The sequence below is a fragment of the Barbus barbus genome (genome assembly GCF_936440315.1).
Source record: "Barbus barbus genome assembly, chromosome: 25".
In the NCBI taxonomy this organism is placed as follows: Eukaryota; Metazoa; Chordata; class Actinopteri; order Cypriniformes; family Cyprinidae; genus Barbus; species Barbus barbus.
In genome coordinates this window covers 19,084,334-19,102,426 of record NC_136753.1, presented here as the reverse complement: position 1 = coordinate 19,102,426, position 18,093 = coordinate 19,084,334, and the positions used below count along the sequence as shown (strand labels likewise).

Here is an 18,093-nt window from a genome sequence, read left to right as displayed (position 1 = left end):
AGACAGTATATAGATGCATTCAAGATGTTGGTAGCCTTTCAAACCCTGAGGGGTGCAGTTCTGTCTCCATTACTGAATGCAACCTAAATAATGTCATTCTGTGCTGCCATTTCCACCCTTAAGCATAGCACGTAGTATTTATTACCTGTTCTAACCTGAAAAAAAACACTCAGCTGACCACACAGCATAACACACAACACACCATATTTGAGCTGAAAGAGCATGCCAATCTGTTCATCAGAACTGATCCAGAAACATTTGACAACAAGGAATGTTCAACCTGTTTTGGCCTCAGGCAGCATAATTGAGAACACATGCTGTTTGAAAAACAATGGCTTTAAAGACATGCTTCATCATTATAATGGTAGCATGAAACACTTGAATATCAAGTGGAGCTGTACGAGCAGAGGGTGAAATCTCACATATGCGGGAGAAATCACATCTTAGACTCATCATTAGGCTTTAGACTGCGTGATTATAATTGAAAAAAATCAACAAAGCATAGTATTTCTCAAGCATTAACAGCTGTAGCTTTGTCGTTTAAAGGAATAGTTCACCCAAAATTAAACTGATGGAAGTTTACTCTCATGCCATACAAGATATAGATGAGTTTGATTCTTCATCAGAATAGATTTGGAGAAGTTTAGCATTACATCATTTGCTCACCAATAGATCATCTGTAGTGAATGGGTGCCGTCAGAATGAGAGTCCAAAAAGCTGATAAAAATGTCACAGTAATTCACAAAAAAATCCACACTTCAAACTGTTGCTTCCAGCTAATATCAGTGCTCTATCTGTAACATTACGTCATTAATTGTAACTACTCCAGTGAAACAGTTATCTCATCAGAAATATGCACAGATAAAGCACTGTTTACAAGCCAGAACAGTCCAAAATGGTAAAATGTCAGTGGACTTTGATGTGAGAGAACAACAGAATGCCTTAATGATGTTTTTTTTCTATTACAAACACTGTGTGGATTACTTATGGATTATTGTGATGTTTTTATCAGCTGTTTGAATTCTCATTCTGACGGCACCCATTCACTCCAGAGGATCCATAGGTGAGCAATTGATGTAATTATAAATTTCCCCATATTTGTTCTGATGAAGAAACAAACTCCTTTACATCTTGGATGGCTTAAGACATTTTCAGCAAATGTACATTTTTTGGGTGAACTATTCCATTAACATTGAACAATTGCACAAATCACAATTTTCCGGAATGTACTGTATCTGCATATTTTTCTCTAGACATTAATCATAGGTCATATGTGATTACTAAAATGTCATTATAAAAATAAAAAAGTCTGGCTAAAAGTAGTCTATTCCCCATTTCCTTCCAATTTCAGCCAAAGATTGTAGATTAGGGAGGTCCATAGGGTGGGATATATTTATGGTTCCCACAATGAGGTTATTGCGCAAACATAAGCCTTCTGTTTGCTGGCTATCACTTGATGATCTAAGAAGTGCTAAACCAGACAGCACATATTTTCCATGATGGATTAGCTTCAACGTCAAGTTTGCTTTGGCATCTCTTTATCATGCAAATTTAAGACTTTTGCTTGTATAGTCACATTATCAAAAAGGCATTCTCTGTCTGCAGAAGTCTTACATTTAAACATTTTTATCTTTATATAATGTATGCATACATAAATAATAGCTTTGAAATGTTTAAACATGCATATTTGAAAATATATAATAGCAATATTAAAATAAAGTTAAAGATTTCATAATAAGCACTACACTAAATAAATTAGCCTATTTCATGCAGACTGTTTCTGTCTTTCTTGGTAAAAGACTACCAAAATTGATATAAACATTTAGTTTCCTGGCCGACTTTACACAACTTTTCTCAGTTGTAAGTGATTTGTTTCTCTAAGGAGGGGATTGGGTTTAAGGCCACGTTATTTGTCCTTTTTCCACTCAATGTGCCGTTATGTAACGTCTCATATTAATTCAAAGCAAATAATTTATGCACAGAACTCTTCCCTTATTAAGCCAGGGTCCTCCGGAAAAGCCTTCGCAAATAAACGATTTAATGTAATCAATTTATGATGCTGTGGGAACATTATTTTAATTTCCTCTCAAGTGACTTGTACTGGTGCACTGTGTGAAGATGAACTCTCAGCCTATGCCCTGCACCGTGTCAACTTTATGATGATGGAAGCTGCCATAAAGATCACAGCAAAGCTGTTTGGATGGTTTGCATGTGATGACCCTAACAGCTATCTGTCGAAGCATGTTCTGTTTTCCATGCTGAATACAAACCAGAACATACTTTTCAAAAGGACCCATTTGATTCTTTTTCAGAAGATTTTTCATTGATTTTCAGTCCTTTTCCAACTCTGATGTGGCTCACATTAAGCTTTCTAGCACAGAGCCTGAAAGAGTCGGTCATATCAGCCATGCAATATCTGACACCTGCCTCTGAAATGCTTTCGACCATGATGCTTTCCAAGTACAATCAGCACCAATGATCTTGGCTGGCCAAGTGCACTCAGTAAACTTGCACAGCATGACAGATGAGGCTTCATTACTTGGCCTTATTCTGCAGCATCCTGTCAGCGGACATTCGTATAACACAGAGTATGAGCTTACAGCTTTGTGAGACAGGATAATGGATGTGGACTATTGTAAAATCCAGCACCTACTAACCTAGTTTACATTCACTGTTTGTTACAGTGGTCGTGATAATACTATCATAGGTGTGAATTCACTCAACAGATGCATCACTTTTAATAAGAAATTCTCATTCTTTTCAATATACAGTCATGCCTTTTCTATGAAAATTGGACTGAGAGATTGAACCATGTTCGCAATAGTGTCTTATTATGCTGGCTGTAACTCATCATATTATAATCAAATCACAAAGGAGCATTATAACCGGCATATATCTGCCACAGTGAGGTTATTGCGCAAACATTTGCTGGCTATCACTTGATTGAAGAAGATCTAAACCAGACATGATGGATTAGCTTCAACGTCACATTGGGTTTGGCATGTCCTTATCATATTACATATTGTGAACATTATCAGAAGAACATTCTTAGCATCATTTTCATTGACTAAAGTGCTCGAGACATGTTAGGCTAGAAGGTGCACGCAAAAAAAAAACAGTAAGCATTTTAAAATGTTTTTGAAATGGACTCTTATACTTACCAAAGTACCAAAGTCTTATACTTACCAAAATATTAATACAATTTCAAATGATGTTTGAATATATATGTGAAAACTTTCACATATTTTATCACTAGTACGTATAGCTTTCATAGAGTTTTTATCACTAGTACATATAGCTTTCATAGAGCTTTTATCACTAGTACATAGAGCTTTTGTATAATAGTATCTTATCATATTCTGTCTTTTTGTGACTGCAGCTTATTTACAATAAAATGCTTTCAAATTCTCTTTCCCATATGAACGATTTAAGAATTACTTCACTGACAATTTGGAGTTCCATGGTCCTCAAAAAAACAATTGTATGGAGATTATGTAACAGGGTTCTTGGCTTTATTAAAACAGTAGTGAAATGTGGTTCAACCATAATCATAAAATCATTGAACACCAGCCTCTATAACAATGATATGAATTAATCAGTTCCTTCCGTTGTGTGATTTTGAAGGAAATGACTTGCCATAACATTAGCTGCAAGTCTAAACAAATCGTTTGGACTGAGACAAAAAAAAACTGCGATTAAGTGATAATAGTGTTTGCAGAAATTCCTGCTGGCACCTCAGAGAAAGTTTTGCTTGCTTTCCTGTCTGGTAAAGATGTCTATTAGGTTAAAATTGTTTAATTTTGCTCAAGGCAAGAGCAATTGTTGTACACATGCCCAATTGTTGGACAAAAATGGTATCTGAACATGATACACAGCAAGTTGAGTTTTTGATATAAGCTTTGCACAAGGAGAGAGCCCATATATTGAGTTTTGATCAGTATAATGTTACCCGAAAAATATTTCATTTTTATAGCAGATGTGTCAGATAGCGCTGAACAACTAAAATAGTCACTCTATACTTAATGCACTTATACTGTATAATTTAATAAAAAGAACATATAATAAAATAAAAAGGTAATTGTAACTTTTTCTCTCACATTTTGGACCTTCTGAGTTTATATCTCATAATTTATACATTTTTCTCACAATTCTGATATAAACTCATTTTGATTTTCGCAGTATATATAATTGTGATTTTTGGGTTCACAACTCATAATTCAGACTTATTTTCTGAATTCTGAGTTTACTCTTTGCTTTTCTGTTTGTTTAGAAAATGTAATTGGTGTTTATTTTAAATCTCACTATTCTGACTTTTGTTCTTGCAATTGCGAGTTAATATCTCACAATATTGAACACATACATTGTTTAATGCACACCTTAACACGCAATATTTTTAAATTGTTCTCTGTTGTCAGTGGTAACACTGTATATCCACTCATCCAGATAAACAAACAGCGTTGACATCTCTATTGTGTGGAAACTAAAGGATAATATAAAGGTTAGATTATACGATTCAAATCATTCATGTCCACTGCGACAATACAGTCATCAGCTCAGCGTTGGTGGGTTTATTTTGCACGTTTCCAACACGTCTGGCACTCAAAACCGACATTGTTATATATGTTGTATTCCATGACGAACCTATTTGATTGCAGTGCTTGACAGAAAGAGAATGCTATTTTCTGCATCTCGTGATGACAACGCCTGTAATGAGCAACAGACATACATACAATAGACCAGAACTTCAGTCATGAACGTGCCTTAAGCATACAAGCCTGTCGCCTACCAACTGCTCCGTGTTTGTCCAATCCATGAATATTGCCACAGGCCACGTTTCCATTATTTATCATAGCATATTTGAGTAATGACATCTATTTCACGCTAAATATACCTGGAAACAAAGAGAGAACGTTTAAACATTGCTGTAGCGTGATGCTCCTATGTTTATATTTAGCAAAAATAGATTGTGTGGGCTTGTAATGCAAATCATACACTGTAAAAAATGAATCATGGGTCTTGTAATTTTCATTTAAAAAATTAAGGTGATACTTAAAAATAGTGTGTATATTTCATTAAAGAAATTGTGATTCAGTGTTGTGTAGAAAATATTGAGGACTTTTTACTAATAAAACCAAGAGATGTGTTTTCCTCATTTTTTTTAAAGGAATCTTCAGCAGTTTTGAGGCTTGAATTGAGGAACTCATTAAACTAAAAAAAGGAAAGAAGGCTACCTGTTTATTTTAAGAGAATTAGCTCAATTTTGCAGTTTTATTTTAGAGGTGATTGTTAGTTCCCAGCATGCTTTGCATATAGCTGGATGGAGAGTGAATTTTGAAATTAAATGCTATTTTATGTGTTTTTGAGTGAAGGGAAACATCTATTAATGTTTAATGTTCAGTTATGTTTGACATTTGAAAGAGTTTCTGTTACATTGAAGATTCCATTGTACAGTGCAATAGTTACCATTGTGCAGAAGAGTAGCGCATATGGTTCTGGATACTACACCTCTAAGGCATCAAACCTTGTTCAATGAGCAGTAGCTTTGCTAGTGCTAGTGCAGTACTTTCCAGTATTTCTCAAGTATTTTCCTACTTGAGCTGTTTGGCTGTATACAGTCTTTTAAATGTACAAAATAACTCAGTCAACAAAAACTGAAATTTTGAGAATCAACTTAAAATAAATGAGCACATTTCACTAATTATAATACATTTATTGTGTAATTAATTTAGGAGATTTTACATGATTTTTTCAGGTAGATTCCATTAAAAAATCAAGTTGTAAAAACTACTCAAAAATATTAAGTGTAATATTGTTACCATAATTTTTTTAAGTAAATAGCCCATTCCATTTTTTACAGTGTAGGCCATATGCTACCCAGATTTGAAAAGAAATGCTTCATAGCATTTATTATTTATTATTATTATTAATGACCCATTTATTGTAGCATGGCAACTTGCTGTATGCTTTCGTTCTGATGAAAACAACATTCTTAAGTTGACAGTAAATCACACCAAGTCAGGTGATTGGATTGATATTTAAAAAAAAATTAAATGCATTACATTACAATGAGAGTTTAAACAAGTGCAATGCCCTTCTGGTCAAATGCAATTATGTCATTTTAGTAAAACACTGACTTAAATTATAGTTGGATGCAGTTGATTTATGCTAAGGGTGGTGTTTATGAAACACAACAAAACTCCCCTATAAATCTTACATAAAACTTATTTTTGCAACAGCAACAGATCAAAATTTTTCTCCATTATAAAAAGTACTCAAACTACCTTTGATTAGGATTGGTTTTCTTTTTTTTTTCCCACCCCCCTTATTTTCATTGCATCTTTTTATTTTTTATTATTATTTATTTAATTTTTTTGTAACTGTGCAAAGAATGTTCTTGCAGATCCGTGTAATTGAGAGTTTGTTTTGTTGTTCCCAGAAAAGACAATACTGTGTCCACATTTTCCATTATCATTCCTCAGAAAGAACACCAGAATATGTTTTTCATATACTTTAATGACTTTGAGGAATGTGAGTACACAGAAAGCAGTTAAATGCAAATAATGATAATATTGCATTTCATGCGTGAACTTTCTAAATATGATTATGGCCATCCAAAAAAGTTATTCTTCTGTTTAATAGATAACTAGTAGTTATTATGGTTAGATTGACTCTGGAAGATGAAGATTATATTTAATCTTTAAAAATAAAATATAACAAAACAAAGTGTCAGTGTGTCAATACTTACAATGAAAGTTGGGTAACGCTTTTTTTTAAGGTGTCCATAATACAGAGTAATTACCTAGTTAAGTATTTAGTAGTAGCTGTTGTACTTACATGAAACAAAATGTATTTGCCATTTAACTAAGTTATGGAACAGCCTGGAATTACAGTTTGTTATTATGTAGATGTAATTGGCAACTATTGTGTAACAGTACCTGCCTATTACATCTACATAATTACAAACTGTAATTCCAGGCTGTTCCACAGCTGTTCCACGGCTACTTATGTAACCAAAAGATTGTTACATATGTGTTGCAGACTTTATACAACAGACACAAGCTACTTAAAATAAAGTGTATCAAGATTGTACTTAAGTGTACAAGTAGCTGTGTAACAGACTGGGCCTGTTACATATGTGTAACAGTAGCTGCCTACTACATCTACATTATTACAAACTGTAATTACAGCCTGTTCCATAACTTAGTTACATGATAAATACATTTTATTTCATGTAAGTACAACGGATACTACTAAGTACTTAATTAGTTAATTACTATGTATTATGACACCTCAAAATAAAGTGTTACCGAAAGTTGTTTAATGTATCTAATATTCAACATTTGTTGAATATATTTATGGTAACGCTTTATTTTAAGATGTCCTTGTTACATATTACATGTACTTACTATTATAATAACAATAAATAATACATAATTACATGCAAGTAACCCATAACCTAATCCTAACCCTAACCATATAGTAAATACATATAGTTAATTAATAATGCACTGTAACAAGTACACCTTTAAATAAAGTGTAACTAAATTTAGATTTTACTTTAATTTTATTTTAATTTACTTTACTTTGATTTTACTTTTTACTTTGTTTCTATAGTAATAACTGGTTGAATTGTCTGTTACTAGGCATAGATATAGTGTTTTTGGTAAGTTTAAAATTTCCTCTCGTGTTGATACAGAGCTCCAGAGCTCTCTCAGCTCCGATTGTAATTGCGAGCCAGGACTTGATTGGCTCTACAGTTGTTGGCTTGGGGCCAGCAGACTTTCTCCATATAATAGAGGGAAGCAGGACGACAGCTTCTAAAAGAGAGAGCAGGCAACAACTCATAGTGGTGGACTAACTGTGCAAACCTAAAGTGAACAGCTCAGAAAATGTGTAAAGGATTAGCTGCCCTGCCCCAGACATGTCTGGAAAGGTAAGATCTTCAAATCATCTTAGCATCATGGATTAAAATTTACCCCATGATACATTAGTTAGATAAGTCGGTTGGCAGCCTCCTTTGGCAATCAGTGCTTTGTTCTAGTCTGGAGCAGCTGGGAATTCTCAAAATACCGTTTCGAGAAAGTCTATATGGTGTTTTGTATGAGGTTTAGGTAGTGAGTATAGATCATTGTATATGGGAAGACTTTATTCATTTTATGGACTCAGAGTTGTCTTTTGGTTAAACATTTTCATTTATCCAACGTAAATTTTATAGAAAATGAAGGATTGTATCTGTTGTATTGTAAATTTGTATTGTATTGTACATTTTAAGTTTATCTTATTTTCCATTTAGATACATTTACATTTTTTTCTCTGAAAACATCAAGGTTCCTCAATATTACAAAAAAACAGAACACCCTCAACTTTGTTTAGTTCTCTCTGTTCATAACAAGATTTGGCGTAGAATTCCTGAGAATAGATTTTAGGTACAGCAATGAAGACATTTATTGTGACTATTGAGACATTTTCTGATCAAATAACATGTGTCATTGGCTCATTCGTTGTGTAAACATATGTTTATCGCTGTTCTTGTCTTAGGTCTTAATGCTTGGCCCAGGGCCTGGAGTACTTCTGAAAAGTGTATTTGTACATCAGAAAGACAGTTTTAAGATGTTAACATGAGGTGGTTTATAATGTTGCATTATATAATTGAACCATAAAATCGTCATTTTAATTTGTGGGCTTTTAAGCTGAGAAATGTGTGCATTGACGTCAGTATTTTTGGAGCAGTAGATCTGTCTGTGGCAGCAAGATGTTCATGAAACCTCAACAAATCATCAAGTTTGTTGACGTCACTTCATCCCCAGTCATCTGGGAGGAATATGTGTTTTTGTCACAAAACCGTACAAAAGGATCTTGCATCTGTTTTTAACTCTACAGGGAGTGTGAAACAGTTCTAAATAGGTGTGAACTGAACACCTTCAACACGTGTTCATTTATTGTCTCATCTGTCAAAATGTGGTAATTACTGTACTGATGACAGCTGTACAAGGCAATAATAAAAGCGTTCTCTAGCTGACGTGCAAAAGGATAAAAAGACTAAACAAATTATCATTCTCTGAAAGAAGAAAATAGATGACACTAGGCTTATATAATCTGTTGACAGTTATGTTGTACATTTTGGAAATATCCTCGACATTTGTTTTGAAATTCAATTCATACATAACATGAATCATTTATTAGTGTATGTTAAAAGCGCTAATGGACATCTGTATGGATTTGTGTTTGTGCTGTCTTCAGGGCTAAGGAGATCAAGACTAAATTGGGAACTCTGCTTCAGAAGCCAGAGAATTCCATCGACCTTATTATCCCCTACCAAGAAAAGCCTGAGAAGAAACCAGAGAAGCTTCAGAAGTGAGTTCCTGTTGGCTTCGTTAACTTTCCCTCAGATGTTTTTGCTTCCTCTCTCTTTTTCTTTTCCTTACTGACGAGGACTTCAGCTCTGCATGTGTCTCCTCACATGCCTCACATGCTCATTTAGACCAAAAAGTCTAAGTATACAAAAAGGTCCCTTAAACGCATGTCACCATTCATTCACATATATTTTTTTAAGTTTCAAAATAGAGCTGAACCTACTTTTTGAAATGTTCTGTTTGCACTTAAAGGTGAAAATCTCAGGATGATTTGTTTTATGTTTTCAGGTGGAAACTGTCCACCTAAAACGGTGGAAATCATCTCAGGATGTTTGTTTGGTGTTTTCAGTTGGAAATCATTCACCTGAAATGGTGGAAATCATCCACCATGATGTTTAAAGAAGGATGGTTTGATGGTTTAAATACTTATCCTGAGATGCTTTCCGCCTTTAAGTGCAAACAGAACATTTCGGAAGCTCAGTTTAGCTCTGTTTTAAAATGTGTGTCAAGGGTCTCCAAATTGGTAACTAATGGTGCTTACTGGACAAAAAGGTAAATCCAAGGTGCTCATGTTGTCAGGATAAAAAGGCCTTTATTCCACAGGCCATTGAGTATCTTAATGTCATTTTTCAAGCACATTTTGACTAACAAGCCTTCTTCAGGGTGCATTTCTATAGTCCCTGCAATATATTTTATGTCTTTGTAGTTAAATGCTGCTGTTCACCAAAATAGAAATTTACTTGGGTTTTAAAGAATCAAAATCACTTATCCCATCAATTAGCAGCTTGTATTGTAGGTAACTATTTTAAGTATTCTGCTGTAGTTTACTTTAAAATTAAACTAATTTAAAGGTTCTTACTTGGGAAGCTACAGCAAAGAAGTAAAGTTCAGTGTGAATTCATAAAAAAGCATGAGAATAAGAGCACATTAACTACCTATTCATCTATTAATGCCCATAATTAAACTGATTATTAGACGTCACTAAAAGTTGGACATGTAGAGAAAGGGGCTGAAGAGTAGAGAGCAAGGGAGTCAGAGAGAAAAAAATTAGGAAGGCCATGTTAGTACATCCTGTAATGGAAAACGGCAAGAGTCTGTTTATAATGAAAATTGTGTCCAAATTGACCATAAAAACATTTGCAGACCACTTCAGCTCCCTTTTACTTACGTAATGCCTTATGCAAGTGTTGTTAATAGGGTGGTATTTTTTCAGGCAGAAAAAAAAAACTAAATTAAATATCCCAAACACAAGATGATACATGTGCATAGAAAACACAGTTACATCAGTAATCAAGTTAGGCCAAAAGACTTGGATAATATCTATTTAGACAAGAAATGTGGAAATACAATTAATTTATAACAATTTCCTTGGGAGATCATTCACTTTTTTTGGTTATCATATATTGCTAAAAATACCTACTTTCTGTGTAAGTAGGGATGTACGGTGTGGCTAAAGGCCAGTTGGCAGTCACTAGACATCAAGATGGTCCTCACTGCAGAACACAAGATCCAGGGGGCGTGGCTGGGTCTAGATCCAACTCCTCCCACCTTACATATACCTAAACCTACCCATGTATAGGGTGTATTTGAGTTGCAATCATAAAAATGTAAAATAACGTTTGGGGTGATGGGTCATTGCGCCTTCAATTGGAGTAAATAAATGAATAAATAGCACAGGACAGAAACAATAGATATTACTGAATTCATGACAAATGCAACAAACGTAATAATGCATTTTAAGTTAAGACCCTTAAACCTACCATCTCCACCCCCTAGATGCAGTTAGGGGCTACTGTTGAGATCAGGGGAGTGAGGTGTTACTTGCATAGCACTTACCTGCTGGCCTCTGCTACACTCAGTACCGCTGGCAACGCTAAGGCCAATGCTTTGGGGCGTGTAAAATTTAAAAACAATGTTTACTCCCTGTTTGTGTTTCATCTTTTTTTTTTTTCGCTCGATGTTTGCTCGATATTTTGACTCTCTGTCAAAGAATCCCTTAATCTTTAATACTAGTTTTAATGTGAAATAAACATGAATTAACATTTCATGCCTCATGGAATAGCACAATCAGTGGTTCACTCGCAGAAAGATGCGATAAAAACATTTAAACAGCTTGTAAACTGTAGCATTTCATTTAGGCTTACCTCAGGCAAGTCATCAGCGTCCACAGCTCGTCAGTTCACCAGAGAAATGAAGTCTAGAGAAGAGCATTTTGGCAAAATATTAGACTATACTAATTATATTTTACTTTATCTGTTGGTGATGTCTTAGTAATGTAGGCTATATTTAAATAAATATTTTATTAAACAAGTTATAACAGCCCCTATGTAAATGATTATAGCCTACTTCAACAACAAATAGAAATTATAGAATTTAGAAGTTATTTAAAAACTGCATTGAGTGCAGTTTACGTTTGCATACTTTTTTTATTTGAGTGTTGATTATTATAGGTAAAAATAAAATAAAAATTAAAGTTAAATAATTGTAACCTTATAGTAGGCCTAAAAGGGCTCCCTATATTTTAGAGCAGAGGCAGATTTTTATAGATTTTATACATTTATAGAAACGTAGATTTATAGAAAATTTTAATTCCAATTGAATTTATTTAAAGAAAGAGCAATTTGTATATATATAGGCCTATTTAGTATTTCTTCCTCCTGCTGTACATACCAAACCATCATGTTTGTGTACCGTTACACCCCTATGTGTAATTACCATATTTCTGGACCACATGTAATTTAATTTTACATGTAGCTTGTTGGCCATATACAAAGTGTAATACAACTAAGTGAAGAAATCTACTTGTTTTGTTCAGACCCACACCTGAAGAAGCAGCCCAGTGGCGTGAGTCCCTTGATAAGGTCCTTTCCAACAGCTGTAAGTATGTAATACTTATCTTAATTTAGGGTTTAGTTTAGCAGTTGACTATGCAAAACACATTTTAAAACTTTGTTTATATTGGACAGTTTAGAACCTCTGGAAGTCTATTATGTTGCACTAATGCATTTGATTCGGTATGCGTAAACAGCTTGTGCTTGAACGGACATATTAACCTTTAAAAGCTACGCATCTACGAGAATGTTCCTAACAGTAGCTAAAAAAAAAAAAGATTCTCTCTGAGTTGCATGTATATATAAATATATTGACTTACAGACTTCCAGTGTTTTCATGTAGAGCTAATTATAATTACTAGAACATTTTAAAAGAAAACTTTTTGCTTCATTTATTGTTTTTCCAATTGTGGATGTCCTCATGAGGTTACTTTTTAGTTTTTGTGTATTCTAGGAACATTATAGAAGGAGCAAGTATAGAATTGCACACACCTTATTCTTTTATAATCCTTATTGAAAATAAAGCTGCACTACATAAATAGCCACTTGTGGTTGAAACAAAAATTGCAAGGTTATCATTGCTCTTCTCTTCATGGATATTTCTGATGCAAGATTGCAAGAAAATCCAATGAGAAGTATATCCAAAAAAATTACCTGCCATAATAGCCAGACCATATTTTCTCACTATACAAACATGCAAAGATGAAAAAGATAAATGTGGTAAACCTGAAATATCCCACCAAATTGAACTTGATTGTTCAAAATATAAATTATCATTGTATGCTTAAGGCCTGTTCACACCAAAGATGGTTTTAAAAATCATTTTAAAAGAAACAGAATAACAGAAGAATTACTTGTTTGAGCATTCAAAGCAGCAGACAGCAAGAATGTTATCATTTGTTGTTGTGAACACTAATAAATTTATCATTATAGTTATCATTCTTGGTGTAAATGGGCCTTTGTTTTGTGAATCTGCATAAGTACAGAACACAGTCTGAACAACAATTGCTTCTGTAGTCCAGCTTTAAAGTGTATTCAACAGTAAATGATTAAACTCTTGTTTATCAGTGTAAAACCAATTTTCTGATTCGTTGTTTGTTCTTTACAAAAAAAACAAACACAAGCAAACCCATAAAAACAAAATGTCAAAAAAGATCCTTTGTCTACACAGAAGGGCTGAATTAGTCAATTATAGTTGGGAAAACAAATCTTTGTCATTCATTCAGTTCTTTGTTTCAAGGCCAGTTTGTTATGTTTAATTGTAACAATTTGCCTTGGAAAAATTCATTTCAGTTCATTTTATTTTAGAGTGGATTGTTTGTAGATTAGCCTAATCAGTCCATACTGCATTATGTATTTTTTTGATTCAAAGATAAGAGCATTTCTTTTGTGTTGACACTGTTGAAAAACTATTATGTTCTTTGAAATTAATTTACCCTAAATGCTGCCTGACTTTTTTACCACTGTTTGTTGAAATCATTCCCACACAAACAAGTCTTAAAATAAATCTGCGTTGAATAGTGAATAATTACTTTCATTGATCCACAGAGGTTGAATCATATAGTACTTGAATACCACATGCTGTTATACAACATGGACTCATGAGGGATTGCATTAAGGGCTGTGTGCCCTAGGCATGCACGGCGGTAATGTTTGGATAAGGATGTTAAGAGCTGGTGAGACCGGGGTCTCCGGTGGCAGCATGTCGCCAACACATTAGCACAAAAACAACACACAAAGCTGTACTCACTCTAATAGCTTTTCCACATTTTTATTTCCATAGATGGCCTGGCCACCTTCAAGAGCTTCCTCAGATCTGAGTTCAGCGAGGAAAATATTGAATTCTGGGAGGCTTGTGAGGGCTTCAAAAAGACCAAGTCCCCCCTGAAAATGACCATCAAAGCTAAAAAGATTTATGAAGACTTCATTCAGACCGGTGGGCCCAAAGAGGTTTGTTTGTTTTGCCTTTTTTTTTTTTTTTTTTTCGTGGTAATCACACTTAGATTTACAGTTCAGATAAAAGGCACAGTGCTTCAGAGGTAGAAGGAAGCAGTTATTGATTTACATTTATCAAGGTTTGCATGTGTGTGTAATTTAATGGCTGTTACATAACTATAATTTAAACCTTAGCACACGGCTGTGCAAACATTGATACAAACATTTTTTTTTATTTTTTTTTATGCAGCATGATCATTTACTAAAAAATTATTTTTTAATAGTGTTGGTTTAAAAGCGGGTTTTATTGGCACAGGCTTAGAACCTACAACCTTTTGGCTATTAGAAAAATTCTATAAAATGACCCGGCAAATACTTAAGTGGAAAACTGCATCTTTATTAAGTTATATATAGCCTATGGTGCTGAAATATCAAATATACACAACCAGCAATCGTGTAGTTAAAACAATATTCCTAAAATGTTATACAAGCTTATGTTGACCTAAAAAAATCAGGAGCAATACTTCAGTGGAAATCTATGGTAATGTGGAGCTCTAGGTCAATTTATTTTAATCAAAGTTCATTAAACTAAAAAAAAAACTAAAAAAACTCACAAATACTCCATCATATTCAAGTTTTTTTATTGCTCCTTGGGGGAAATTTAGTGGGGAGAACATTGGCCTCAGCGTTTATACAGTGATATAAACAGCTGATATGAAACATATTTTCATAGGAGATGAATAACGGGTCTGATGGAGAACCATTTGTTTCTTAGCGATCATAACGATTTTTAAAATCAATGAAATGCAAACAGTACAGTAGACATCTTATATATAACCTTTTTCTAATTCTGTGATTATTTCCACATCAATATTTGTATAGTTACGTCATTTTTTTTAGTGCTGTTCATTCAATATTATGATCAAACATTTTGATTGCACATATTACAATAAAACAAAACTGTCACACTTTATATTAGGTGGCCTTAACTACTATGTACTTACATCAGAAAATAAGTACAATGTACTTATTGTGGTCATATTGTATTTTAAAACACTTTTGCTGCTATTGAGGTGGGATACGGGTAAGGTTAAGGACAGGTTTGGTGGTATGGGTAGGTTTAAGGGTGGGTTAAGGTGAGGGATGGGTCAACAGTGTAATTATAAATGTAATTACAGAAATTAATTACAGATGTAATTACAAATAGGTATTTTTAAAAATATAAGTACAATGTAAAAACATGTATGTACACAATAAGTGCATTGTACCAAATGATTAATTTAAATGTAAGTACACAGTAGTTAAGGCCACCTAATATAAAGTGGGACCAACAAAACAAATCTAAAATAACACAACTCAAAGATTTTCTGAAGCATTTTTCTATATCAGGTTATGTAAGGAAATTGGTATGGTCATGATAATGTTTAGGAAAAAAATAAATAAAAAAGAATACAATTCTCTAATCAGGCCTGTATTCGTAAAAACTGCAGGGAATAAGTCAAATTGGATGACTTCATTCCAGAAGACTGACTGCTCCACAGCCCACCTAGAGTGCTAAGGAACTGTCAGAGTTTAAATAATGTTTCTGACTCATTATTTTTGTCCAATTTGAAGCATTTTGTGACTGACTTTTACACACTTCCTCCTTATCACCAATATCATGCGTTTAGGTGAACATCGACCACTGCACCAAAGATGTGACTCTGAGGAACCTGGTGGATCTTTCTCCCTCCACCTTCAAGCTGGCTCAGAGCCGGATCTACACCCTGATGGAGAAAGACTCCTTCGGTCGGTTCCTGCGGTCTGAGCAGTATCAGGAACTCCTCAAGTAAACTGACTTGTCCAGCTGCAGGGAGACTCGTTACTTTGGTCACAAATTTATGTCACAGAAAACTATTTTACTCAAAGTCTTTACTATACACATTTTGACACATTTCTAAAGCTCATTAAATGATACCAAAGTTGGTGAAAGTGCAAAACATCGGGCACGGTTGCAATATCTCCCTGCAGCTACTGAACTGGCCCACTGCTAACAAGAACATCTTAACATGAATTGTTAAATATAACGTGATTCCTGCCCAGTGCTCTGAACGTCAAAGTCAAGAACTTCAATAAAAGAAGTTGATTAGGGTTTAAGACACAGTATTGCTCCTTATAAACGTGTGATTTGTCATTAGCAAACATATAATTTGTACAAGTGCAAAATTACAAGGATTTGAAGCGCCTCTTAAAATCTTGTATATATGTCCTATTAATTGGAGTCACACTCCTTTCTGACCCCTGTAGACTCAATAAAGACTAAAACTGATCCCCACTTGTAATTTATGGCTTTCCGGATAAGTGCAGAAGTGGTTCATGTACTTTTGATGAGGACGTTCTGACCTGAGCACCTAAGCAGCATGTTCATCTAGGGTAAGAGGCTGGGGAATGGGAATGGGAGGGTGTGGGCTTTTTCTTGGAAATGTCTGTGTTAACATTAAAATGCCCAAATGGTAAACCAATGGAAATTATGGGGAACAACACACTTAGTGTTGAAAGCTTTACTATAATTCAAAGCTTTAAAAAAAAAGTGTGACATGTTAAGATGCACTCCAGTCTCTGGGAACTTGTTGTTTTGGTTACCGCTATTGAAAGTTGCTAAGATGGGAATATCAAGTCAGAGGGAATCTCTATAAAGCACTGGGCACATTATTTTTTATTCTAAAGGCAATGTTTATTCCCATGTCACTTTTAAAGCAGAACACATTTAGATTAAGTCATGGAAACCCCAAACATCCGAGTGTTTTTTCCGAATTTCTACAGCAACCATTTATAACAGTACCATAAATATATACACACTGTAAGATCTATAAACTATTATACTATGAACAAGAATGATTGCTGCCAAATCTTATTGAAGTTAACATCTATTATTTGCTCTTAGCATGTGCAGCCAGTCGTGAGTTGTAAGTCAAGTTATAGCATACAGAAAGGAACATCAAATATATGTAACCCACATGTGTTATATTCAGTGTTTTTTTTTTGTTTGTTTTTTGCATGTTTTTATTTACAGTTTTTTTTCAGCTGCTTGCACACATTTTCAAAACTTTGCCTCTTTTTTTCAAAACTTTACACAGAAATCCAAGAATTGCAAATACAAAATGCCTCACATCTCTTGCTAAATGTAGCACTGCATTCAAAATATCACAAACCCATCTCAAAAGCAAACATTTGCAAACACCTTTGCCATAAAAATAATTCCTGTTAGATTTTTGTGTGTTACATATAGAATTGTGTTTTGTGTTTTGCAAAAAGTGTTTTATGAAATTGAAAACCGAGTCAAAGGCCAAGAATTGGTGTATGGTTTTGCAGATTTGGTGTGTGGTTCTGGTGTTTGAGTTTCAGGTTTCAGAAATTGTGTGACAAGTAAAGATTTTGTGTGTAAGTAGTTGAAAAAACGTGTGTGTTTCACAGACACATATACTCTTGCATGTTACTTTATTAAACTATGTGTAGCTATGTCACTAAATCTAATAGCATTCATTCATAAATGAGCAGTGGTAGGTGCTTCCAGAAGTCCTTACTGATGTTCGAAAAGCAAATTATTAGTTCACTGCAGGGCAGGTTTAGTTTAATATGGCTATCAATAATTAGGCATCACCAATGTAAAGTAAATTAAAGAGAAATTGAATGAATTCAACAAGAATTACTTCAATTTTAAAAATAATCTTTTAAAATTATTACATTGGCTTAAAAAAATACCCAAATTTTGTCAAAATTGTCAGTAAGGACTGACAGAGTACCTTGCCTATACAAGAAATCTGCATAAACTATATGCATGTATGTTTGTAGTTGATCATATAAAATCCATAATCACATTAAAGTTCTGAAGATTTATTTATTTTTTTCAGATGTACATATCAGCCATTTATAAATTATTTTAATTTATTATCTTTGTCTGTTTGTTTGGTCTTCAAGGTAAAAAGTATTAAGAT

General features: G+C 33.9%; 1 protein-coding gene across 1 annotated transcript; it reads left to right on the top strand.

Moving 5' to 3' along the window:
• Positions 1-7,783: 7,783 nt before the first annotated feature.
• LOC306845476 (regulator of G-protein signaling 5-like) lies at positions 7,784-18,093 on the top strand. Its single transcript, XM_079378314.1, has 5 exons — positions 7,784-7,933; positions 9,241-9,354; positions 12,169-12,230; positions 13,968-14,134; positions 15,790-18,093. Exons 1-5 carry the CDS (start codon positions 7,890-7,892, stop codon positions 15,949-15,951), a joined length of 549 nt encoding a protein of 182 aa, XP_079234440.1. The 5' UTR covers positions 7,784-7,889; the 3' UTR covers positions 15,952-18,093.

Coding starts and splice junctions, on each gene's coding strand:
- LOC306845476 (XM_079378314.1), top strand. CDS start 7,890: ATGTGTAAAGGATTAGCTGCCCTGCCCCAGACATGTCTGGAAAG. Junction 9,355..12,168: donor AAACCAGAGAAGCTTCAGAA/GTGAGTTCCTGT, acceptor TGTTTTGTTCAG/ACCCACACCTGAAGAAGCAG. Junction 12,231..13,967: donor TAAGGTCCTTTCCAACAGCT/GTAAGTATGTAA, acceptor TTATTTCCATAG/ATGGCCTGGCCACCTTCAAG.